Source organism: Patiria miniata, unplaced genomic scaffold (genome assembly GCF_015706575.1).
Source record: "Patiria miniata isolate m_02_andy unplaced genomic scaffold, ASM1570657v1 HiC_scaffold_2, whole genome shotgun sequence".
NCBI classification, from domain to species: Eukaryota; Metazoa; Echinodermata; class Asteroidea; order Valvatida; family Asterinidae; genus Patiria; species Patiria miniata.
In genome coordinates, this window is record NW_024037058.1 from 3,334,038 (window position 1) to 3,361,293 (window position 27,256).

The 27,256-nt window shown below is 40.5% G+C and overlaps 1 protein-coding gene across 2 annotated transcripts in view; it reads left to right on the forward strand.

Annotated features, from left to right (window-relative positions):
* Positions 1-27,256, forward strand: part of LOC119727017 (NAD(+) hydrolase SARM1-like) — a 33,883-nt gene that overhangs the window by 456 nt on the left and 6,171 nt on the right. Inside the window, exons 2-7 of one of the 2 annotated variants that reach the window (XM_038198900.1) lie at positions 8,873-10,320; positions 11,069-11,370; positions 15,219-15,451; positions 20,509-20,616; positions 25,196-25,349; positions 26,814-27,003. In XM_038198900.1, coding sequence (XP_038054828.1) covers positions 8,974-10,320; positions 11,069-11,370; positions 15,219-15,451; positions 20,509-20,616; positions 25,196-25,349; positions 26,814-27,003 — 2,334 coding nt within the window. In that variant the 5' untranslated portion in view covers positions 8,873-8,973. The remainder of the gene's footprint in view (positions 1-8,872; positions 10,321-11,068; positions 11,371-15,218; positions 15,452-20,508; positions 20,617-25,195; positions 25,350-26,813; positions 27,004-27,256) is intronic. The other variant, XM_038198901.1, reaches the window with a different exon arrangement.

Here is a 27,256-nt window from a genome sequence, read left to right on the forward strand (position 1 = left end):
AATTTTTGTAAAGTAGGCCTAATTGTAACAGTCATAATTTTCTTTGTTAAACAATCATGACAATGCAATTTTCTTCAGTGTCTTTTTTAAAGGAGGTGGATGTTTGGCCGGCGCCAGCTTTCTTGAATTTTTAGCATGTTTAGTAATAGACCCGTGAACGTGGCTATATACATAGCCACGCTTCAGTCTATAGTAAAAACACTCTATTGTGAGCCGCGGTTACTAAGATGGAGTGACCGTTCTAGCCGAATTTCGGCTACATTTGACAGAATATTTGCATACAAAAATGAGTTGTACAGAAAATCAGCAGAATATTTTTTTCGGCAGAATTATGAAGATGAAGGAAAAATGAAAAAGATTAGAGAAATATGGCACATTTGGTTTGAAAAACCTTCATTTTTTGAAAGATCCCTGAAACAAACCCTTGCACAATGGAACAGCAATATATACTGGGTGATTTGGCAGACTTTCGAAGTAGATTTAGCAGAATTTTACATGGTATTATGGTCATCCTGCCGTGTAAGACGGTTAGTCGGGTACCCACTGGTGATACTCCTACCGTTTTGCGCATGCGGCAATCGGGGTACCAGAGTGTCATGCCTGTCTTTGATTTTCTGATCATTTTGAAAACATTCATTGTGACAAAGTTGTACTGTACTTTACATCGAATTTCTTGGCAATGACAGATCCAACACTCGCGTAAATTCACAGGAAGCCCAACAAGTAAGTGATTCACCTATGGGCAAAATTTTACATGGTTATACGTAGCGGATCAAAAGATAGAATGCTTTCGCTTGTATTTACCCGAGGGAAGCGCGTGGCGTTGTATACAACGCCACGTTCACGGGTCTAGTTTAGTAAAAGATATGGAAAGAATTCCATATATCCTCGACCCTCCATGATCTGCGCAGGAAACACTTGCAACACGCGCACGTATTCACACACAATTTAAAGGAGAATGCGTAGAAAAAGGACCGCGTAGCTTTGGGGTCTGACGATATGGATGTCAATAATTTTACCCTGCAGTTATCTAACAGCCATTAGAAAGCAATTTAACATGTCATAAAAAGTCAAATTTAGATGGGAAAATATTCAAACATTATTCAGATTATTCCTCAATTATTCTGAAAAAGCCACCGAAATCATCAATTTTTCTCATATTTTAGTAACATTTCTTCCGTTTCAAGTCAATCATTAGCTCAGTGAATGACTGAGGTATGTTTAATGGAATCTGGGTTGGGATAAAAGAGGGAAAAAGGACTATTTTGTGGAGGCTGGGTTTTAAGGGTCTCTAACAATCTCGCAGACAACATAGTTTTGTCTCTAGCATTGCACATGAATTCCTGATGAGCATGTCAGCTGCAATTTCTCAGAAAAGCCTAGTCCAGTGAAATTTGCCTTGGCAATAGTTCAAGGTTAGTCCGAAAATTTGGGACTCTCAATACTGTGTATGAGAGTCCCAAAACTTAAGGTATCCATATCGTGCAAAAGTTTGTGCTGCATAATAAAACCAGTGTGAATCAAATTTGCAAGCTTCTTACTCACTACAGTTTCCTCAATAATCCCCGAAACTTCTGCCTCGCAAAGTTGCTGTTGTGAGTATTGCATCACCAAAACTTCAGCTTTTAATTCTAATTTTGCAGGGAGTTATCAAAATCCAAACGCAAAACATCACGTTGATGTGTACTGCAATGCATTGTGCAAAAAAACTCCTCAGCTAAAACATTTTCATCGTGTAGATAAAACAGCGCCCTCTTGTTGATCTGAGTGAATGCAGAATGCTTCATTTTTTAACAGAGGGCGCTATGTTCTTTTTGCCATCGATTAAAAAACAGTAAGCTGCAAGGCTCTTCCTACACCGACCCAGAATACCTTGGGAATCACACAACCATTTCTAGAGCACGGAGAATGACGTGGATGGTTTTTGAACTGCCAAAAACTTGCCTTAAAATTGGATTGAAGGTCTCAAATTTCGCAGGTGACATGCTTGCAACTTAAGCATTTTGATGTATGTGTTGTGTGGGCATTAATTAGCCGAATGGTGAGTAAAAAAAACGTCAGTAGTAATTTTGCACGTTTTTATGCACTCACGGTCCCAGTCTGGTTCAAGGTGTAACACTACATTTTGTACATGTAGCGTTTGCAAAAACAGATTGAGCTGAAATTTGGAATAGGTCAGCTTTACCAATGACGTATCAGCATCAATAACGGTGATTTTTCACTGACATGAAGTGTAGAATTTCTTTTTCTGCTATAATTAACAATCATACTGAGCATATTCTTTGAAAAACAGAACGTTGAAATGTAACAGCCATTTTTTTGGGGGGAGGGGGGTGCATTGATTTTACTGCTTTGTTTTTAGCGTCACTGTACGTAATCGGATTAAATTTGCTTAAAACACAATGCTACCGTAGAAGCGAAGCCTTCGCAACCACAAGGCTGAGTAGGCAAACTAATGAGGAAATCATGGGCTTGATACAATTTAATCGCAGCCTGGGCTCAGTGCAAATCATGCATCAATACAAGCACAATAACTGTGCCGTTTGCCGACTTGCAGTGATGGCCGCAGCCACAGTTGGCAGCTGACTTCAGCTATCATCAGTGGGCCTATGAAGGACATGTGCATGACCCTGGCATAGGTTTATGTACATGTAGGACCTATGTGTAGCTGTACCTGAATGGACATTGATCAACAGTCATTGTACATGACCCATGACCTTGAGAAAAAAACCTGCATTCAATTCAGACAAACTATATTTCACCTGAAATTTTAAGCTGCGGACAGCAGCTCAACAAATTGTCATGTCTCTTTGTTAGTTGGTTGGTCAGTTGGTAACAAACATCAGCAACAGCCTTGCATGGCTATAAATCACCTCATCCCTCATACCTGGGTATATACCGGTATATTTCAACTCCCCCCTCTGTTTTCACTTTAATGGGTCTCCACTGACCGCTTATCAATTTAATGCAGTCCTGGAAAATTGGGTCACTAGGATCAAAACCCTGATGTTTGTAATGAAAACACTTACTCCTTCCAGAAACAACACGGCACAATCACTTAACACATGAATTAACACAAATGCGTTGGCCTACAGCTTCCGAGATCATATCGAGCTTATTATTTTTTTTACAGGATAACTACCATTAGAATATTGAATATTATTTAACATGTATTTTTTTGTTTGCAATGTACACTTCCTTGTGTTGAAATATCCGCATCATTTTAGTGAACTATACGTAGTTTGAACTGAACAGCCACTACAAACATACAAGGTACATGTACATGTACAAATGTACATAGTTGTGGAAACAGAAACTGCTGCATGTTCATGTTTATAGACTTGTACATGTATGACATTCACATAGTGCAACTACGGATGAATTTGTGTTTATTTCAAGAATTTCAAAGAATTTACTTGTCGTAAAATTGTCATAAAAATGTATAAACTATGGAATCAGTCATCTCTGTGTACCTGAAATGCATGCAGGTACCATATAATGCATAGTCACCTCTTAATATTAAATAATAAGCATAACCAACAGGAATAAACATAAAATGAAAACTGTATTTTTGAAAATCTAAGTGCCAATTGTTTTTATTTGTGATACATTGTATGTTGGAGCATTTAAATGGAACGTGAACAATATATTTTTTGAAAGATTACGTTTTTTGTACATTTTGTAATTACATGTATCTACACTTTTAAGGAAAAAGTACAAAATGTAACTACATGTAGTACATTTTTAATTGTACATGTTCGCAATTTAAACAATACTATTTTGTGCAGAGGTAATCAATTATGCAGTTTTTTACCCCTCAGCCGAGAGGCTCGAGGGGTATTGTCATCGCCTAGGGCGTCCGTCCGTCCGGATGTATGTCCGTCCGTCCGTCCGTCCGTCCGGGTAGCTTGGTTTCCGGATGATAACTTGAGTTTAAAATGTCGTTTGGGGTTGTAACTTCGGTAGGGGGTTGCCCTTGGGAGTAGGCAAGTTGGGATTGGTTTTGAGGTCAAAAGGTCAAAGGTCAAGGTCACCGTGGTGAGTTAAAGGTAAATGGTTTCCGGATGATAACTTGAGTTAGAAATGATATTTTGGTGTCTAACTTTGGTAGAGGGTTGCCCTTGGGAGTAGGCAAGTTGGGATTGGTTTTGGGGTCAAAAGGTCAAAGGTCAAGGTCACCATGGTGAGTTAAAGGTAAATGGTTTCCGGATGATAACTTGAGTTAGAAATGAGATTTTGGTGTCTAACTTTGGTAGAGGGTTACCCTTGGGAGTAGGCAAGTTGGGATTGGTTTTGAGGTCAAAAGGTCAAAGGTCAAGGTCACCGTGGTGAGTTAAAGGTAAATGGTTTCCTGATGATAACTTGAGTTAGAAATGAGATTTTGGTGTCTAACTTTGGTAGAGGGTTGCCCTTGGTGTTAGGCAAGTTGGGATTGGTTTTGGGGTCAAAAGGTCAAAGGTCAAGGTCACCATGGTGAGTTAAAGATAAATGGTTACAGGATGATAATTGAGTTAGAAATGAGATTTTGGGGTCTAACTTTTGTAGAGGGTTACTCTTGGGAGTAGGCAAGTTGGGATTGGTTTTGGGGTCACAAGGTCAAAGGTCAAGGTCAGCATGGTGAATTCAAGGTAAATGGTTTCCGGATGATAACTTGAGTTAGAAATAAGATTTTTATGTCTAACTTTGGTAGGGTGTTGCCCTTGGGAGTAGGCAAGTTGGGATTGGTTTTGGGGTCAAAAGGTCAAAGGTCAAGGTCACCGTGGTGAGTTAAATGTTAATGGTTCCCGGATGATAACCTGACTCTGGCTGAGGGGTTTCAACAGCAACGCTGTTATTTTTTTACCTGAGACTGCTGTTTAGAAGATGGTATGGGAGTTGTGTCCAATTATCGTGGGTCTATGACCCTGTGTGGTAATTAAATGTATATATGAGGGGATTGAACAGTCTGTAGCCACCTGATCAACAATTTCCTGTGGCTAGCTTGGCCCATGTAGGCTGCGTATTGGGAAAAGGAGATAAATGTAATATTAAATGACTTTGAGGGGGATACAAGAATATGTTGCACAGGCTGTAACAATATTGCACTCGTTGAATATTGTTATAGCAAGTGCAATATATTCTTGTATCCCCCCCAAAAAGCCATCCAATATTATTATTTATATCAAGCTGACTTCACCCACAAGAAAACGATTCACGAAACTGTCTTTATTTCTCATGTTTCGGTAAATTATTCTTTGCTTACTGAAGCAAATTTCACGCCTCTTAAAGAAGCTATTTGTGGTCGTTGACAACAGTGTGTCTATTCCCCAATGCCCGCTGCATCTACGTGTGAAGTACTGCCTGGTACCCTCTGTTGTCTGGTTGACAAGTATGAGTTTCTACGTTCTTGACTAAGTGGGAACCAGTGAAATTCGTGAAAATTCCCGGATGACAAAATAAAAAATAATATTGCCCTCATCCGAGTACTTTTACTGATGTAAAATTTCAGTCATCCGGGTACTTTTTCCGCAAGCATACAATACGCCGATTTATTTTTACCACTGGAAGCCTGATGTAAATAATAATGTGAATTACATAGCGCACGTACATGTACATATTGTTTCAACCAGACAGGTTATCATGGCGTATGTAGTACAATATCATTACCCCTGCTCACCAGGGCAATGAAAATATTCCAAAGACCATCTCATCTCCCTGGGGAGTAAACAGCTCAATGCTGCCATTTTGTCGCAAAGCAGCTAAAATCAACCACAATAACTATCTCTACTCATTCTCCTGGGTGGGGAGAAACAATGAGTGACAAGGTGACTGGCACATACCACTAACCCAGGCTGGACTCGAACCCATGACCAGAGTTGTAATGACTTGAGTCAATGACTCGACTCGAGTCCGACTCGAGTCACATTTTTTGGCGACTCGACTCGACTCGAGTCCCGACGGGTAAATGACTCGACTCGACTCGAGTCACTGCGAGCAAATGACTCGACTCGACTCGAGTCCCTCATCAGAATGACTCGACTCGACTCGAGGAAGGCTAATAAGACTCGAGTCCCAAAATAAAAGCAAAACTTACTTGCGAAAAATATTTGCAATGACTTACGCTGCGCCGTTCGCGTTGCCAGTTTTTGTTCACGTCACGTTAATGTTCGCGAATAATGTACGTTTATATACAGCGGCAGTCTGTTTCCTTCCTCCATAATGAAACAACACACATACACCGTGTCGCGGACTCCCACCTTGTGGTTCTATAGCATGTAATGCTAAACCCGGAACCAGACTTAAAACGCATTTCTCAATCCGTGGTTTCATCATTGGTTTCGGGCGATTTTGAAGTTCTTGGTGGAACGCTGGCTAAATTCATGTCCCGATTTCACACAAAAAAATGGATACGGACGGGCCCACCTTTAAATAATCAGAAACAGTTTTGTATAATGCAATTAGGTTTTAACGTTGTCAGCGATCAGCGAACAACAAAATCTAGACCCGAAGCCAAACCGGTTATAAGACCGAAGTTTCACATCTTCTTATCTGTGACGTGAGCTAGCAATGGAAACTGTTGGTTGGGTACCATACAGCATACTTTATGTCTTTGGATTTCCGTAATAGACTGGTGCCTTGTATTCTTTCTCTCTTGTGTTTGTTGCTTTTTATTGTAATTTAGTGTTCAAATATTTGTGACTCGAATTGACTCGAGCTAAATACTTGACTCGACTCGACTCGACTCGACTCGACCACACTCTGTGACTCGACTCGACTCGACTCGACCTTGTTGACCTAATGACTCGACTCGACTCGAGTCACTTCTTTAAAATGACTCGACTCGACTCAAGTCACAAAAATCAGTGACTCGTTACAACTCTGCCCATGACTTGCAGATTTCCCCATAAGATCATACTCTCAATGCACCAGACCATGAGGCAACAGAACTCCACAAATTAAAAAAATCCCTTTCCGAAAGCAGCTCTGAAAAGAAGCAATTTACAATAAGTGGAAAGACCACTTGTCTAGTCAGAAATCTAATTGTCACGAAATTTCAATTGGATGCTTGCCCATTTACACAGATGAATGTATAAAGCAAGTACCGGTAACATCCTGAATTTCATAACATCCAGTCCTTCCGTATATTGGCCATGCATCACACAAGATCCAGCGAATCCTCCGTGAAGCCAATATTAAGGTCTACTACCGAACTCGCAATAAACTCGAAACGAAATTGTACACCCACAAAGACAAGCACAACCCGAGAGGTCAAGCAGGAGTTTACCGAATTCCTTGCTCATGTGGCAAAGTGTACATTGGCGAGACTGGCAGAGACCTCACTACCAGGCTTAAAGAACACATAGCTCACGGCCGCAGAGGGGAACTTGACAAATCGGCAATTGTCAAACACTCTGCTGATCTGGATCATGTTGTTGATTGGGAACAAGCGGAAATCATAGCCCCAGAGAAACACTGGTACACCCGTCGTATCAGAGAAGCTATTGAGATCCACAAACATGACACTGTCCCACAAGATATCGGCTACTTCATAAGCCACATATGGCATTCAGTTATTCCAAGTTGCAACACCCGTGGCTCACAGCCAACTGACACACCTGAGCGAGCAGGACGCTCAGCGGGCATCCCTCAACACAATGCCCAAGGCTCACAGCCAACTGACACAGTCGAGCGAGCAGGACGCTCAGCGGGCATCCCTCAACACAATGCCCATGGCTCACAACCAACTGACACACCCGAGCGAGCAGGGCATGCCCAGCAAGCACTCCTAATCCTAACAAACCCTACTTAAGGAGTAGCATCTCCAACTTTCTTCAGTCTCCTGACGATGACTAGAGCAGGCTAGTCGAAACGTTGAGACCAAAGACAAGTTCTTTTAGGACTTACAGCAGGACTGTTCTAAACAGAACAAAAAAACTACTTAGCAAGTTGATAATAAGCAGGACAAGTTCTTCTCAGAACTAATATCTTCTAAGCAGTAGTTATTACCACATGGTGTTACCGCAAAACCGAAACAATATCCTGAATTTCCAGAATCATTTTTTAGCGAAACTAGCAATTGCCTCAATCCTCAAGTTTCATCTAGTGTCATATGGGGCATGCATGCATACCTCAGTCGTCTGCCAAAGAATAATCATGTTAATTTGCAATACGCCCTCAATCCTTTTTTTCCACTACTTTTTTTTCCCTTCAAATGTCCGCTGATGTTGCAGATGATGCTTTGATCTCCTTAAAACTCTCACAAATATTCTTCAGGTTGGAGCTTGAGGTGACCTCAGTAAGGCCATAAGGCTTGATAATTATGCAGCCACTTACGATCTCGACCGACACAAACATTCTTCATGAAATTTGGATAGTTAAGACAAATATCAGAGAAAACGGTAACGTCAGACCATACAGCGACATCGATATCTTGCATGAGCTGCCAGGCTGGTCATTAGTCTGCTCCCTTACACATTGTGCTAAGTAAAAAGCGTTTTCAGGTTACAGATACATGACCATTGCTCCCTCAGTATGGCTTCCAGACGCACAATTACAAAATGACATCACCATCTGCAAATGGCGCCCAACTAAATTTGGTGCACAATGTATGGGAGCCTAGAGAGGCCACATAATACAAATACCATTTTAATTTTGCCAACGCGCATGGCTATGGCGATGCGCTCGCACATCAGAAACCGGAGACTTTTTTTTGGCCTAAAATCCTCCTGTACTAATAATTTTCAAATGACCTCAATCCTTCAAAATCTTTCGGTTATGCAAAGAAGATATTCAGGTAGGTTAGGGTTAAGTTAGCATCGGCACCTAATGTACTGTTAATAGCTAAGTAAACATTACGTCATGGCCTGAACACATTTTTTTTTCACTCACACAGGTATTTCTGAAGATACCTTCATTGAGAAATCTACTTAATACTGCTTGCTGCAGCTGTTGAGATACCAAGAAGTATTAACAGACGTCCTTGGAGTCCTCTTTATGGGGAACAACTCCAGTAAGAGGCGGTCCCACAATAAACCCAGCAGCTCTGAACAGTCACTTAGCGGTGGAAGGAAGCGTTCACTCAAGCCAGATCTGGCTACTCAAGAAGCAGAGAAGTTTGTTGGAGAGGAAGACAACAAGCCCCCTCATCGTGTCAATGAGGAGACGAAAGAAAGACTGCTGAATCCACCAGGCTCCAAGGGCCTGTCTGATGCTTACATGCAGAAATCAGCTGATGGTAAAGGAAGCAGGGGGTCAGGTTATGAAATGAAAGCCGAACACCGAGAAGAAGAGGCTAGCTACGTTGAAATATCCCAGGTGGAGTTATCTGGAGAGAGAGACGAACCAAGGCCAGAGCGAGACAGATTCCGAGGCAGCTACAGACGTAGTGGCAAGTTTAAAAAAATCATGTCCTCCCTATCTCCGCAAGAAGCGACTGCCGCGTCAGCGAATGAAGGCAAGATGGAGAGTACTATTCTTCTGGCTAATGACGTCATCCGAAGAATGCAGGAGGAGGATGCTGAAAGGGTTGTAGAAGCCACACAACAGCTGTATCGTATGGTGGATGATGCCTGGAGCACGCCCAAGTATGGCCGGGACCTGGCCTGTAGTATTAGTGACAATCTACGCACTGAAGGAGGATTGGACATTCTATTGAAGAACTGCAAGTCAGATGACAAGGCATTGCAGGTCAATTCTGCAAGGCTCCTGGAACAGGTCATGACGGCTGATAATCGGGACTATGTAGTGAAGCATGGGCTAGATTCCGTTGTAAAGCTGGCTTGTTCCCGCAAGGAGCCAACCTTACTTCAAATCGGGATGGGTCTGTTGGAGAATCTGTTCAAGCATTCTGAAGAGACCTGCGCAAAGGTGATTGATTGGGGTGGATTGACGGCTGTCGTTTACACCTGCCGCATGAGCGATAATATCACTCTGCGACACTGTGCGGCTGCCCTGGCAAACTGTGCTATGTACGGGGGACCAGCTAACCAGCAGAAGATGGTTGATCAGCGTGCCTCCGAGTGGCTGTTTCCGTTGGCTAATAGCAGCGATCACAGCATCCGCTACTACGCCTGTCTAGCCGTGGCGGTTCTGTCAGCTAATCAGGATGTGGAGAAGTGTGTTGTGAACTCGGGCACGCTTGATCTTGTAGAGCCCTTTGTAACAACCCATGACCCCCTGACCTTTGGTAAAAGTGACAAGGCGCACTCCCAGGGGCGTTCTGAGCAGTGGTTACAGCGCTTGATGCCGCTGCTGGATAGCACAAGGAGAGAGGCGCAATGTCTTGCCGCGTTTCATTTTGCTATGGAGGCCGCCATCAAGAAGGAGCAAGGCAGGACCAAGGTAGGTGTTATCAAAGAACGCTAATAAAACCTGTAGTGCATTTCTCATCTTGAAATTAAGTGATCCACTCGATGGTTGATTAGATTCTTACATTTTTCTACCGCTGTACTTGTGGGTATAATGTCTGGAAAAGAACAGACCACTGACAAGTTTTCAATAGACCTGAGACCTAATGGCGTAATGGCTTTGTTTACATATGGGCTTTCTTATGGGAGCGAAGTCAGGACGCCAGGTGAAGTTGGGTCTGTCAACCACTTAAGAAAGCACACATGCTAACACAGCGTAACGTTATCAGGTCTCAGGCCTATTCATTCTTATAACTAAACAATGGTAAATGAAGGTTGGTGTCTTTAAAAAATAGTACACAGGATCAGAAAATTTCTCAAAAGATTACTTCTTTTATGGACGTAGTAAAAGTGCTGACTCTGCCAGACACAACACACTGCAGCTGGTGAAAAAGTCTGTGGGACCTGGTTGCATTGGGCCAAATACACCAGTGCACAAACTGCCAATTTTGAGACAATGTGAGCTAATCCTATTGAACAGTGTAACTGTTGTACCCTTTTGCAGTTGGCAACCACAGACTCTGAGGCTGTTTGACCTTGAGATATTTTAACTGATAGCTCTTCATATTGAAGGTGTTGTTCAGGGTTTCTCGCCATATTCTCCCCCTATGACAAGTAAATTTCTTGGAAAATTCTGTTCACATCGGAGATGTTTGAAATGTTTCTCATGTTTTTAAATGCAGATTTTTCACGAGATTATGGTCATTCCTGCCCTGCGTCGCGTAGCCTCTTCCAACAACGAGATAGCATCCAAGTTGTGCATTCAAGCCCTACGTACCATCGGCGAAGACATCCCTGCCAAGCTCTCCTTCAACATCTCTTGCTGGACGGTCAAGGAGGTCCAAATGTGGGTCAAGAACATTGGCTTTGCACAGTTCTGCCCGGCATTTGAACGCCACAGGGTGGATGGGGACCTGTTGTTGACCATAACGGAAGAAGAACTCATCCGAGATATTGAGATGGAGAGTAGTCTGCTGAAGCGAAGGTACTGTAGCATTTTTAGGATTGATTTGTTAAAGTTCTATTGATTTGCTAAGCATTCAAAGTGTCGAAAGTTGAGGGTAGAAAAATTGTGTACAAAGTCTATGGAATTTGGGATAGAACTAAAAAAGAAGAAGAATGCCTAAAAAATCTGAACAAAAACAAAGGCTTTTTTCCGCACATCGCGAAAAAACCAAATATGCAAAAGAAGAATGCCTAAAAAATCTGAACAAAAACAAAGGCTTTTCCGCACATCACGGAAAAGCCAAATATGCACTGCCAATAAATGAACCAAAATTTTGCAAGAAAATGGGAATTTTGGCAATTGGCCAAAAAGATACAAAAGGCCAGGCAGGCAGGCAGCGTCTGGACTTCGGGTACTCCTTGTAGTATATGGAATATGAGAATGCATTTTCTTAGGCCTTATCAAAGGAGCTGAGTTTTATTTGACAGCCAAAATACATGTGCATGTAGTACAAGTAGGCACATCACTCGGCATTTTTTGTTGGCATGACTGTGATTATGAACCCTAACCGCCCTGAATCCTTCAAAATCCTCTTTGCCAAAGTGGAGGAATTTGGAGGATTGAGGTTACATGGCAAAAGTGCGTTACTGATTTCGTAGGTTGCACTTTGTCAAGGTCTTGGGCCGGACCTTGTGTTTTATTTTTGCTCAGCCATGCATAAATATAGGCTGGATTATGCTTGAAATCCTCCGCACTGCTCCAGGATGTCACTGGCCAAGCCTCAACATATTGGCAGTCACTGCCGCAGGATTTTGCAGGATTCAGGCAGTGGTCACCCCTCCACAGACCATATTCAAGAAATAATGGGGGAATTTGCAGAATTGAGGCTATATGCTATTTTTCCATGAGGCCACTTGGAGGATTTTGCAGGACTGAGGCTACATGTACATCCTAGCAAAAAGGCCTAGGGAGTTAGGGTTAATGGGAACTTCCGGTGAAATCGGATAACTAGCGTTTGGTTTGAAATAAAAGAAAAAAACAATAGGATGACCGGATTTTGAAATCTCTAATTTCTCCCACACCTATGTTAGTATCACATTCCTGGCAGTTTAAGTTTACATGCATGTTGACTGCTGGTTGTCTATTGTGTCACTTATTTACAATTAATGTATACAATGTATTGTTTTATGTTTTCAACATGCCGCTGGTGTAAGATCAATGCTCTTTGTGCTGTAAAGAAGATGTTGATAATTTTTTAAACACGAGTGCATTTGTACTGGGGCAGGTGTCGAGCTTTTGTAAAGTGGCTAAATGTTTAAACGTTTACACCCTGCCGTCCCTGCGTGGTATTGATAAACGTTTACTGAATTAAATGCAAAGTCCCATCTTTACCCTTGACTCGAGCCAGAGCTTGATCCACCCCTGAAAGTGGATGTCAAAAACAGCCTGAACAGTGTCTCAAAGGTACCCAGATTCTTCCGAGGCTTAAAGCCAGAGTCCATCATTTGCAGCTATCCAAAAAGTAACTGGCATAATTATTGTTGAAAAACATACTTGGTTGAAAGATAGTAAGGGACTAAAACTCCCTGTGAAATTTTTCTCTGTGGCAAGCTGTCATTTTGAAGAAATCAACAACAGAAGGCCTTTCCAACTGTACTTCTTCAGAAGCACCGTAGGAAATTCAAATTAGTAGTTCGTTTTGTTATTCGGCGAAGCGCGCACAAGCATTAGCACGACACACACGCGCGCGCAGTTGCTGTTATTCGTCGGATCAGTGCGCGACATTGCGTAGCTGCAATCGGCTCAGTGTCTCGGACGCTGAATTCTGGCCCAATTCAAAACATGATTCAGCAACTTCTGATTTGAAATCGAGATCCTAGAATGTTGTTTTTCTCGGAATATACTGCTGAAGCTGAGCTGAAACTTCATCAGGTTAGTTGTTCAGTACCCTTCTTTGGATCTTGGGCACTTTGTTGCTTCAAACAAACAAAATGCACAAATTACAAATGATGGACTATACCTTTCATCCTTGCTTTGTGCATCCCTTTATGACTATGAAGGACATTGAAAAACAAATTTGAAGTTATTTTTCAAGCATGTACATGTACATGTAGATACTGTGCAGAGAGTTTTCAAAATTGATTTCAAAGTAATGTCATGATGCTATAACATGACATTTAGGTAGATTATATTCATCAGATTTCCAGTTTAGTAGATATTCAGCATATCATATATACATGAATATTTGTGTTAGTTAAATGCTTCACATGATAGTGTCATCATGTCATATTTGTGTATAATATACATGTGTAGTTTGATTGAAATGCCAAAATTCGTACTTAATTCAGGAATAAAACTGACTAACTTGAAAAATGGTCTTGTACTTGTACATGTAGGCATGCTCAGCATGAGCTCTTTTTTTTAGTTGTGCATTAATTAAATGTATATTGTATGTACCCTTAAGGAGATATGTTTTTTGTCATAAGCTGTAGCTTAGTTAGAATAAGGAGACATTTCAATGTCTCCCTAATGTCACGACTCCTCTTTAGAGTCAAATTTATACTGTCACAAATTATACATGTGGGCTAGATCGATTGCTCGAAGTCAGTCATGAAACATAAATGTACCCAAAAAAATAACTCCATACATGTAAATGTACCAAAACTCACGGGGGAGGGTAATGCAAAACGTGACTTTGGAGTCATGAAACTTTGAAAATTTGTAACAATAATTTTGGTGAATATTTTGCAATAAATGATACAGGGCTGTTTCTCAAATATTTAAGGAACAATCAAAATTACAAGATGATCTTCAGCCTACATTTACACTATATTGAAGGTAAGGATTTGGAGGGATAATTACGTTACATATTCAAACTCTCAATTGAAGCTGTAGTGTACATGTATCTTGGCCTCAAAATGTCAAAACCTTCAACCTTTGAATGGCATTCATTCCTCAAATAGTAGAGTGACAGTCAGTCTCAATTAAAGCAAACATGTATAGTTTGTTTGGATTGCTTGTCCATGTGTGTATACATACGTATAAACTTAATTTAGCTCATAATTAGTTTGCAATTTACACATACACATGTTGACATGTAATTTGAGCTACAATGCATGACCTTGACGTGAGAATTTGACCAACCCATGCATTCAGAATCGGTTTGCCGTATTAAAATAAGTTCCTGATACGTGCATAAAAACAGGTAAATCAAAATGTACAGTGTGGGCCTATACCTGACAGGAATGCTTAATGTACGTGTACACTCAGATCAGGAACACTAAACTTGGGAATATTTCTCTGTCTGCAACTGTCGAGGGGATGATTATGTTACTCAAATGTCACAGACGACCTATTCTCGCATTGTGGATGAGACACTAGGCATTAATGTTCTAAGTCGGAACATAATTCAACCTTGTTTTCATTCCATATGCACATACATTAATGTACATGTACAATGTATACTTATACATACATACGTAAGAGTACGCATGCAGTGTCTACACATGTAACATTCAGCATAGCCTATATCGGTATCAGTGACATGAAATACATGAAAAGACCATGGAACTCCCAAGTGTAATTTTCAGCATATGTGTTCTGTGCTAGTGCTTTTCTTCACAATGGTACATATGTACAATGGATTTATATGAAACTTTCAACAAATATGTCCAAAATATCAGCCTATAACACATCTCATTTGCACTTGTTTTGATAATTGCTACATGTTTTTAATATTAAATTTTCTTTAATTTAGGTTGAGATCATTCTGACTCCCCCTGTAGCTCAGCATGCACAACTTTGATGCCAATATTTGTGAACCACCTTTGACATAAGATATTCATTAAAAATTATTTAAAAACTCATTTCAATTTTCTATTGCGCAGGTTCGTACGTGAGCTAGCTCGTCTAAAGTCCAATTCCAACAGCGGCGATCGGGAGCTTGGCGAGTGGCTGAAACGCCTGGGGCCAGAGTATCCTCAGTACACCCATAACCTGGTGCATTGTGGGATTGATTTCAGCCTCTTGCCATTTATCACCGATGACCATCTGAAGACTGATGCAGGCATTACCAACGGAGTCCACCGTATGAAGATACTCTGGGCAATTAGACCACAAGGTACCGGTACACTATAGTCCTGTAATGATATGCATAATTTATCAGTGCCTGTTTCAGATGTCTTGTTGTTTGGCATGTGTTCTGTATGCTCAATTTACGTGAATATGAATTTTTTCCCCCTTATCTAACTTGTGAGTGGTCGTGATTGCAAAAGGTTTAAAACTTAGAGCTTCCATGTATAATACATGTTCAATGTATATTTACAGTGCTACTCATAAAAACTAAAGGACATACAGGATAATGCATGAATGTGTTTGGACCATCAAGAAAATGAATACACAAGATGCATGTACATGTAGATGTACATGCATGGACGTGCATGTACATATCAAAGTGTGATGACAAGCATGTGAGAGATTCATTGAGTTTTTAATGCCTTCATATTCTACTTACAACTCTAAAGACCTTTTCACACTAAAGCCTCTCAACTTGGTGAACCCAGTGCCGCCCCGGGTTGACTTTCAATCCCGCCTTCAGCCCCGCATTGTTTCACACTTGTTTCATGCAAATCAAGCTTATCATGCTCAGTTAGGCCTACTCCTGTTTTGAACCCTGTCAACCCGGGTTGAAAATCTCAACCCCGGTCTGGAGCAGGGTTGAGTTCAACCCAGGGCGAAATCAATCTCGGGATTGACGCAGGGTTGAAATTCTTCACGTGTGAAGTGCTGCATTTTTTCAACCCTGCGTCAACACCGAGATTTGTCTAGTGTGAAAAGGGCTTAAAGCTACAGTCCATCATTTGTAATTTGTACATTTTGTTCGTTTGAAGCGACAAGAGAGTTCAAAATCTAATGAAGGATACTGAGCAACTAACCTGATGAAGTTTCAGCTAAGCTTCAGCTGTACATTCCGAGAAAAACAGCATTCTAAGATCTCAATTTCAAATCAAAAGTTACTAAATCATGTTTTGAATTGTTTTGAATTGCAGCTATACGCGACGTCGCGCACTGATCCGACGAATTATAACAACCGCGCGCGCGTGTGCGTCGTTCCAATACTTGTGCGCGCTGCGCTGAATAACAAAACGAACTACAAATTTAAATTTTCCTACGGTGCTTCTTAAGAATCACCGTTGGAAATGCCTTCTTTCGTTGATTACTTCAAAATGACAGCTTCCCAGAAGGAATAATTTCACAGGGAGTTTAGTTCCCTTACTATCTTTCAACCAAGGTTGTTTTTCAGCAATAATTACGCCAGTTACTTTTTGGATGGCTGCAAATGATGGACTATAGCTTTAAGCCATGCTTGCATTAGACTATGAAATTTTCCAGAGATGATGGTAAAACCATCAATGTGGACCTGGCATGTGTTTGTGTTATTATACATGTACGGTACTGTGCTACCCTAAAGTGGAAACTATTGAAGCACATATCGACAATATCGTCTTATCTTCTCTTCTTCATGTGTAGTGCTATTTTACCTTTTAACTTTCTCTTGTCCTCACAAGTTATGTACATGTACGTGTTTTCAGTTATCTTGTTTGCATGCTTATGTGCCATGTAAATAAGTGTTGCTTACGAATATGCTTTAAGTACGGCCACATGAATGAAAATCATATCTGAAGTGTTTTTTGGTACATGTATACATATGTTAAATGTGTCTGTTTAATGCGCACAGTTGCAACACAGCTTTTGGTTTTGGATGTTGCTGTGACATTTTCATCCATTGTTTCTGTAGTACCGTTATGCAAATATTGACATTTATTGTGCAGAGTTTAATACATAGTTTAGTCAGCATACAGAATGTGAATGCCATCGTAAATACCACAAGCGAAAGTTAAATCCCCAAAACCATGACACAATTATATCAGCTAATTTTGAGGTACCGTACAGTGAACTCTTTTTTAGTTTAGACTTTCTAGTTTTGATTTGTAGCCATTATTTCCAGCCCTTTGTGCAGTCCATGAGTTCTTCAAAACTCATACCCTTTTTCGTCCAACAGGGAAATGGGAAAACGTGGAAATGAAACTTGGGAAATGTGTACATATGCACAGGTAGGCCTACCGTACGTCTCTCTCAAATGATGTCATTTCCTACAGACCAGCCACATGCATCAGCATTTTGAGCGTCAACTTGCATAACATGCATTGGCTGTGTCGTATTTCGAACACATTCGAGCAACAAGCGTGCTTGTTTGGAACATTTTTAACACTGCGCAATGCGTGCTTGATTGCGTAAACTACGCAGTTGCAGTTCTAGCAGAGATAGCCGTCTTTGAGAGAGACCTATAAACCTGCAACGTGACTTGACTTGTTTGACATAGATTGTAACTTTCTCGGCCCATTTAGTGTCTTTGAAGAGACTGATCACTTTATTTTATTGTCAAATTGATATGCTTTATAATCTAAACATCACAGATTTATTTATTAACACAATCCATTAAATAATGGTAAAACAAACAGCCCCCCCCCCCCAAAAAGACACCCACAAAACGGTTGGGACATTTCCTGAGCCTGCCACGGTCACCCACTCCCCCGCTCCCCCAGTCAATGTTGTTCTCTCCAGCTGACGGAGCACACACCGCACAATAAGAGACAACATTGAGCGGGGGCCGGGGGGTGTAGGGGCCCAGCGAGATTTGGCCAGGATTGTACGTGTACCTGTACATATTCATGTAAACAAACACAAGGAACACAAACTGTTGTGGATCGGTTATAATCACGATAATGATGTTCATAATTGATAGGAACAGGTGTGCCTCTTTTATTATTAAATTGATAAACAATATCAAATTTCAGAGCAGATAACAAGAAATCAATAATAACGTTCATTTCACTGGGCTAATGATTTCTCTCTAATTAGTTTGCCTGCTGTGCCTTTGTTACCACATTAACCGCATGCATGACATGATTTTATGAATTTGTAACAACTGTGAAGCTGCATTAAAAATTGACTTGCATATATTGCATTACATGCACATTAATAATAATAATAATAATAATAGCGTATTTATAATAATAATAGTAATAGCCGTATTTATAAAGCGCCTTTTCCAAAGGATGCAAAGCGCTAGGGGAGAATGCAACCAAAGACAGGTAAATGAAGTATATGAGAATATGAGACCCATTATGTAGCACCTTTAGAAGGGTATACAAGGTGCTGCGGTGCATATTGCATCCACTGCCAGAAACACCGCGGTCAACCCCTTCTCTTTGCAACAAGTGTTATTGGGTTCTTTAACGTGCATTACACAACACGTGGGACCTACGGCTTTACGTCCCAGCACCACGTCCCTGTCAGGATTCGAACCCACGTTCCACGCCACATGAGTGCACCCTAACCATTGGCCAACAAACATTTGACGAGTGTGACCTCTTTACATTTTTGCTTGATAGGGCATAAAAATATTCGTAATTGATTTTTGCCGATGCCAGCTGGGCCAACCTATATATATCTTGTTGTACATGTATTTGAATAGCCCAGTTCACGCGAAAGCAAGTGCGAAGCGAAATTCATGTCATCTACAATGGTGCACGCATATCCAACGCATTAATTGTTAGAAGATTGAATTTTTTTTGCGTCGGGGTGATATAAATCAAATTAGGTTTTGCCCTGCACCGACGTTTGAACACTGTATACTCAGATTCGAACCAGCCAACCGATCCCGTTAGCTCGGTGGTCGAGTGGTAAGACATCTGCACTAGAAAGCAGGAGGTCGTGGGTTCGAGTCCCACCCGAGTGATTTTTTCCAACTTTCACTCGGGAGGTAACACACTGAGTATACAGTGTATAAACGTTGGTGCATTAATTGTTGACGTCACAGATTTCACTTCACTGTGAAGTATGAACCAGGCTTAACTTGCCGAATGTTACTTGTGAATTAGACTTGCTTATTAGTCTCACAGTGGCCAACAAACATTTGACAAGTTTGAAACAGGATTTACCACATTATTGCCAATGAAAGTACTAAATCTGGCCCATAGGCCAAATGCATAAAAACACCGGTGAATTACAGCCATTTTGAACGGATTGAGTAAAATTTGATGTGAATTACGACCAGCTTTATTAAGCTAGCCATTTGTCTTGTTTTGTGTCATTCAGACATACAATATCTCTTGTATTTCAAAACTTGATATTTAGTATGGTATGTATGTAAATCTTAAAGCATCTAGCAGTGGTGATTGTTATTGTCTATTAGATTTTTGGTTTCAGACAGGCCAACTTAATACATTGAGTATTGTGTACAAACAAACAAACACACATGGGATCTTAGCAACAAGCCGGCATTGTGCAGCATTGATGCCTGGGCTGCGTGCGCATTCCTAAACTAAACGCAAACGCCTGGCCGTGTAGAATACGTAATTGAAGCTGATTGAGAGTGTACTGTGCGAAGTGAAGGCGTATCGAAGACAGCTAGCTCGTCATGTGTGCTCGCTTTATCACTTGCACGTCATGTGTGCTTCCTATTACTTGCACGTCATGCCACGTACGAACAATTTGTATCTACCTGCGCTGTGCCTGTACAACATGGATACTGGAAGTCTTGGTTTTCTGCTTAAAAACTGCATCATGTGTTGCATTGAGACGACAGTGGGACGAACATTTATTGTACATTTTTGTTTGAAAGGTTTGTTTGTGAAAGGTTTAAATCTGCAAAAACTTTCAAATTATAAGCACTGCATCGCACATTAAACACATGGACTGCAGTCCAAATTTATGAAGGTCACTACTTATTTACATACACACACATCGCATTGAGTTTGGCTCATAACTAGAGTGATGTCTGTAAGTCGCTCCTGAGTCGTTCAACTCCGACAGTCGATCTTTCTCCATCTGGCGCATCTAGTCGCTCCTAATTGTTTCAGACGTCAAACTTTTCATGTACTTAATTCAAATCTTGCCTTGAATTAGGTTCGGCGCGACTCTGGAACGCCTGTCGGAACCGAGCGTCACTTGTTTCATCTTTATTTCTCACCACATTCTTGACAATTACACATTATTATTTTGCAGCTTTGTTTTCTTTCGCTCTTCTTTTGGTGTTCGTTTGTAGTTGAAAGTTGTACAGAAAAAGACCAAGTTCTTTTTAGAAGCTGTTGATATTGTTCCATTAATTTACAGGGCTGAAACTGTTGAAGCAAAGCCTGAAACCAAGTACTCCTGATGCTAACATCCAAACCGGTACCTTCCCTTGGCTGAAGGAACTACCACGGAAATCACTAGATACTGGGAAGTATTGTTCCAATGTTTATCAGAAACATCTCTTTGAACTCAAAACCTGGCCTGTACTTTCTGTACTAAATTGGTTTCAGGCATATTTAGCTTCTTAACATCAACTTGAGTATTCATTAACATTACCATATAAGGCATGCATAAGGGATGCATGATACGTGTACTAAGCTAAATGTAATGTGTGCATGTCTTTGACAGTGATGTTTATTTTTTCATCTCTGCATGGCTTTAAATATTTGTTTGCCTTAGTGTGTGGTTTTGCATGTGCATGTTGGTTTTTAAGCATGTTAGGTACTGCTAACAAGGTATGTATGTAAATGTTTCTAAAATACAGGATGAGTAAAAACAAAACTGCAACCCAGACCCAAAAAAATATATTTCATATTTAAAAAAAATATGTAGCACCCCAAAAAAATGACTGGAAAGCCAATTTCATATCTACTTTTAGATGAAAAATTACTGAAATTGCTCAATTTGTTCAAAGAATATCACCACACTGTAAAAACTGATGGGCAAATAATTCGTTAATAATAATTTTTTTATAGTGCATTTACCCTAAAACCTAAACCTAAAGCCATGACCCTAAAACCTGTTTCGTCCAAAAAAAAACAACTTATAGTGTATTCTGACTGTTTCGAACAACAAAGAAAATGATACAGAATACTTGTTTCAACAACTGTCAACAACTGTAGCACACAATATCTTAACAACCCTGAATAGGCAAACAATATGATTTATAAAATCCTTGTTTCTTTAAGACAGGCCTTCAAAAGGACTTTGCTGAACGCGTTTAACTTTTAAACTGCGGTTTTATCGCTGGTGATGTTTGAAGACGATTGTGACGATGATTCTTGAAATCGTATTTTCTGTTTTTGTTTTTAATTTAAAGTGGTTTTCGGGTCATTGTGTTTAAATGGTGATATATTTTGGACGGATTTAGCAATTTCAGTAATTTTTTTCATCTAAAAGTAGCTTATGAAATATGCTTTCCAGTCATTATTATGTTTGATGCTACATATTTTTTCAAATATGAAAAATAATTTTTGAGGTTTGGGTTCCGCTTTTTTTTTTACTCACCCTGTGCTGTATACTAACTTTTCCCTTTTATTTTTTTTATGAACATCATCTATGTACATGTACATGTAGATGTATGTAAATTTGCATTTTGAATCCCTCAAAATAGCAACCTCATATTGTGTCAGCCAAATATCAAAGAAGCTAATGATGGCTGGATGTGCCGGTGACGTCAATTGCAAATGTTAACGCTGTAAATGTACAACACTTAATAAAAGAAAGGATGTCACAGGTGTGTCTGTGTTAATTACTTTCACGTTCACATTGAGTAATTATAGCTATAGGATGAGGAGTGTTAAAAATGTAATACAGCCATGTACATGTATACAGTGTAGGTGTAGTCAGTTGTAGGTGTAGTCTACACCTCAAATGGATTGATCAATAGCAAATGGAGCATTAATAACAAAGCTTTGTTGATCGATATTCACTCAAAACATTTCTGCCATTCTTCGGAGAAATAAGAGGTGTTTGGTAATAAAGAAATAGTATTGCCCTTAAAATTGATGTTATATTTCATTGCCAACACCAACATGACTGCACCAGAAGAAAACAAGAAATGAAATAGTGTACGTGTACTTTTACTGTCCATGATCACAGTACCGTATTCATTTTGTTTATTTTGTTATGGCTAGTATAACTCTGTTCTCCAGCGACACAATTGTAACACTTTCATTTCAACCAGAAGATAACTATTTGTTTTGGGTCTCTGAACCCTAACTCCCAAGGCATTTGTTTTTGCTCGATTGAGGATGCAACCTCAATCCCGCAAAATCCTCCAACTGCCTCCATGTACAGCATCAGCCCCTATCCTGGACAATTCTCTGTTATTTCTTGAATGTGGTCCTTGGAGGGGTGACCACTGCCTCAATCCTGCAAAATCCTCCAGCAATCACTGTCAATATGTTGAGGCAGAGACAGTATAATCTAGGCCTAAATGTGTGCATGGCTGAGCATTATAAACAATAAAAACAACGCCAGCCAAATCACAATTTGCATTCCCTCAACTTCTTCAGTATTTGAGCAGAGCAACATGAAACGCTCATATACTGATTGTACGTTTTGGTTTTCGGCTTCAGTAAAGCATCTGTATAAAATACAATTGCGGATACATGCAAATAGCCATACAGAAGTTGTACAAAATTTGGAGTTTTCCATAAGTTTGTGCACTAACATGGATTGCTACGAGTCATCACTCTAGTAATTTAACATAGCTCTATGGTCTGTACCCACTCCAAAATAGTGCCCTTCTATTTTGTCCAATGTCCACCCCATCATAAAGGCTAATTGCATGACTTGCATGCCAAAAAGGTGCATCCTGCAAATCTTGGTTGTCAGTCCTGTGAGATTCTCCTGGGGATCCAGTACTTCAACAGAATCTCATTACGTGACAAGGATGACATAGGATAGCCTAACTGTTGACAGTTACGCATATGTAGATTAAGTCAGAGTTTATGGCATTGTACATCTGACTGTTTAAATAATCCAGACCATTTCAAATTGAGTATCACTTCCTGCATGGGGTGTCACCACACGTTGGTGTACTTGCCTGCAGTTATTATTATGTACCATTTCCACCAGTTTTAAGTAGACTATCCTATTTTGCGGATAACAGAGGAAAAGAAGTAAGTCTAGAATCAAGTTAGCTTTAGTCTAACTCCAGCTCCAATGCTCATCAGGAATTTAAAATATAGAGCTGGAGCTAAAACTATGTTGTAGATACTATGTTGTAGATACTAGATACTGCATTGATAGTAGTTACGAAGCAGACTCAAATTTGTGTAAGTGCTAGAAAAGATGCAACAAGAGTTTGTGCAACTCCACTGGTCAGCTCTTTTTTGTGTGTGTAGTATGTGGGACTGAAAATGGACCGTAATTGCCAGTAGAAGTCGGGAGAGATTTTAGGAGATACGCTAGATGCTGCTGACAAGTCCGTGGGGGATATTGGTTAGTTGTGATAGCGCCCTCTCGCGGCGGTGGGTTATCGGGGCGGCGGATTATCGTGTATCAAACCATAGCAACGTCTAGCCCCTAGACAATAATTTACTATGTGTCAGTGACGGTACTAAGGCCAAGTTCGGGCAAGGACCATTAGTCGACTAGTGGTTGATTTGTGACGTACCTTACGCCTGCGCACTAATAGCAACGTGCGAACGTCTGTAGTCAAACGCTGGTCAAAATGTCATCTCAAAACTTCTGGATCCTGGCTCCCTGCTGTACGTTATGAATGTGCGCGGCTATTGGTTACCAGCAATGCAACCAGCCCCATTAGTTTGGTTCCAAATAGTCGACTAGCGTAGTCAACCATCGTTGACTAGACAGAGTTCGGGCAAGCGTTAGTCGAACAATGGTTAACTATAGTCCTTGCGCGAACTTGCCCTAAATTGTCAACTCTCACTTTCTTTGTCATTTTGTTTTAATAATGTGTAAGATTTGATTGAAAGAGGATGGATCGCTTAGCATATACCGGTGTGTATCATTTGCCACTGTACCAAAGCAAGATTGACTGCACATACAAGGCCTTTCGTGGAGGCTGCCATTTTGGATTTGTAATGCCATTCATAACACCTCCGATAGCTAAGTGTTTGCATATGCATACATGATGCAAAACAATGCCATATTGTCAATAACAATTATGGAAAACTTAAGTACTGGTATGTGTACATGTATCCATGTAAAGCTCTATGAGAGAAAAGCTTCGAAGTGTTGATGTGTATTGTTAGATGGTACAGAAAGTGTCCTCACCACTCAACAGTATTGTAGTTGAGTCACGAGTCGAGTCACGAGTCGAGTCCGTGTCCAATGTAATTCATTTGGATGGAGTCCAAATCTGAATCTCGACTCATATGATTCTAGTCTAAGTCACAAGTCATTTTCTGGTGTGAACATCTACATGCAGACCTAGGCCTAAATTCATAGCGCTGCTATAACCACATTATTCCGCGCTTACGGTCTCCATTTTGTGCTAACAATGCTAGCAGAAACATTCTGCACTAACCCCGTAAGCTTAGAATCCGTAGTTATGGGATGTACACATACGCAGAAGCTAAAATTCCTCGCTAACCCATGAAATACGCTTACCTTATACCTTAAGCACATAATTTTCTGCTACAGTAAGCAGACATTTTTTCTGTAACAGTAAACAGTGCCATCGAATTGGGCCCTGTTCATTTTACGAAACAGATGTGCGTGGACCTAAACGGTCCGAGTCACAAGACATTAGCATTAGGTTTTCATCTGTCACGAGACACAAGCATCTGAGTCTTGATGGACGAGTCCCAGTCCTTTGCTAAAGTGACTTGAGTCAAATCCAATACACTGATACAGAGATGGACTCAAGTCTGATTCACTGCAATTAGAGATGGACTGAGTCTGAGTCCCGGACTCGAGTCCGACAACACTGTCACCGAACATAGAGGAGCACCACAAACATTAACAGTGCCCTTGATATGTTTGAACCTTCTCTCTCATATCTATCATTCTCATCTTTGTTATAACCCAACAGGTGTGGACAAATTCCCTAAAGTGTTTGACAGCCCGACTCACACACCTGTTCCCATCCCTGCCATTGTTGCTGACCAGCCTGACAATCGTAACAATCCCAAGTTCCTGGATGTTTTCATCAGCTACAGGAGGGCTACTGGATCCCTCCTAGCAAGGTGAATCATTGTAATGTTTCTGAGATGACCTATGAAATATAATACTTAAACTTGAATACATAAACTTGATATGTGATGCGATCAGGCTAAATGAGTCGTTTGTCGGGAATGTTTATTTGGAGATTCAGGCCAAAATAGGGCCACTTCATCACATCACTTCATCACATCACTTCATCACATCTCTTGGTGTTCCAACTTCCATATTTTTTTAACTAAAGATGGTACTAGCATGCGGTTTTTACATCAGTAATGCTGAGATTCTGCTTTTTTCAAATCTGAAAGAAACCAATTTTTGACCAGTGTCGACAAACGACTCATTTAGCTTGATCGCATCACATAATACTTCAACTTGAATGACTTGACAAAAAACAATTGCGGCTTGCTTTAGGACATGGATTTCATTGTAATATATTGTATTTAAGAACTTGAAAAATCAATGAAACCATTGAGTGCTCGGGCACTACAGGGAGTAATAGGCAGGTCGGTTTTGGGTGCTATAGTGACTACAGGGTTAAGCAGAATTTGGTTTGGATCTGCACCCGATTTCATGCAACTCATTGTAGCGTACGATGCATTGCAGCACTGTGGTGAAAAGGATCATACGACGCATTGCAAGTTACGTGTTGCAACTCGAGTTGCGACGCATTGCAGGGCTTCGTGAAATCGGGTGCTGGACTCAGAATGGAAATACTCAGACTTCAATAATGATCAATAATAAATAAATAATCACTAAATCAAATGGGTTATCATCATGAGGGTGTCCCACAATCTCATTTGGAAGACTATGCCATGCAGGGATAGTGACAGGCATGAAGCATCTGCCATATTGATGCAGGGACCAGTAACCAGATCCCTGTCCATCCAGTCAGGGCACTGAAGTCATGAGTGCTCATATTCTAGCTTCTCCTAGTTGTCCTTGCTTGTCCGTACTGGGGAAGTAACATAGATTTCATAAGCTCTGGTGCCTCCTTTGTATGAATTTGTAAACCAGTCCTACCACATTTCTTCTATGGGACAAGGATTTAATGTTTGGAGTACCAGTGAGTGCCTTAATGCTTTTCAGAGCTATCTGCTAAATATCATCCAGCTTTGTCAAACTGAGTCTCGCTGGCTTACGTCCAAGCAAGGGGTGCAATACTCCATAGTGCTTCTGATTGTTTGAGATTCAGGCTGTTTCATGTCCGTCCATAGCATAGTTAGTCCTACAGTTTAGAAAGGACCTAACTTTGCAACGGACACAAAGTGGATTGAAAAGGGTCATGTATGAATCCAGAGTGAATAAGATTAGGAATGAGATTACCTATAATGGACAGAACAACTCCACTCTGAAGTGGCATGAAGGACAGAAATTTAAACTGTTTATTTTGTCATCTTTCAGTTATAATATATGATTTCAAAGAAACAAATTAAAGGGAGACTCTGAAATATATTTGACAAATTTGTTACCTTTTTTTTTTGGTGTAGTTTGCTGAAGGTTCACCTTCAGTTGAGAGGGTTCAGTGTTTTCATTGATGTTGAGAAGCTTGAAGCCGGTAAATTTGACAACAATCTGCTGAAGAGTGTACGGCATGCCCGCAACTTTGTCTTGGTTCTGTCATCAGGATGTCTAGACCGTTGCTTTGAAGACAATGAGCGAAAGGACTGGGTGCATAGGGTAAGAACGTGGACAACATTGACCAATTGGACAAAGTAGTCAAGTCTGAGAATGTAGTTTGCATATTCGTTTAAAAAAATCTACTGACAAAGTTTTAAATGTATTGTTTTATTTAATGAAGAACTCTCTTCTTTTATTTTTTTTGGGGGGGGGGGGGGGGGGGCAACTGCAGTCTTTCACAAACTGCTTCTAGTGTGCACAAATATATACATGTACCCCCTGCATTTGCACTGGTTTCCAGTCCCTACAGTAT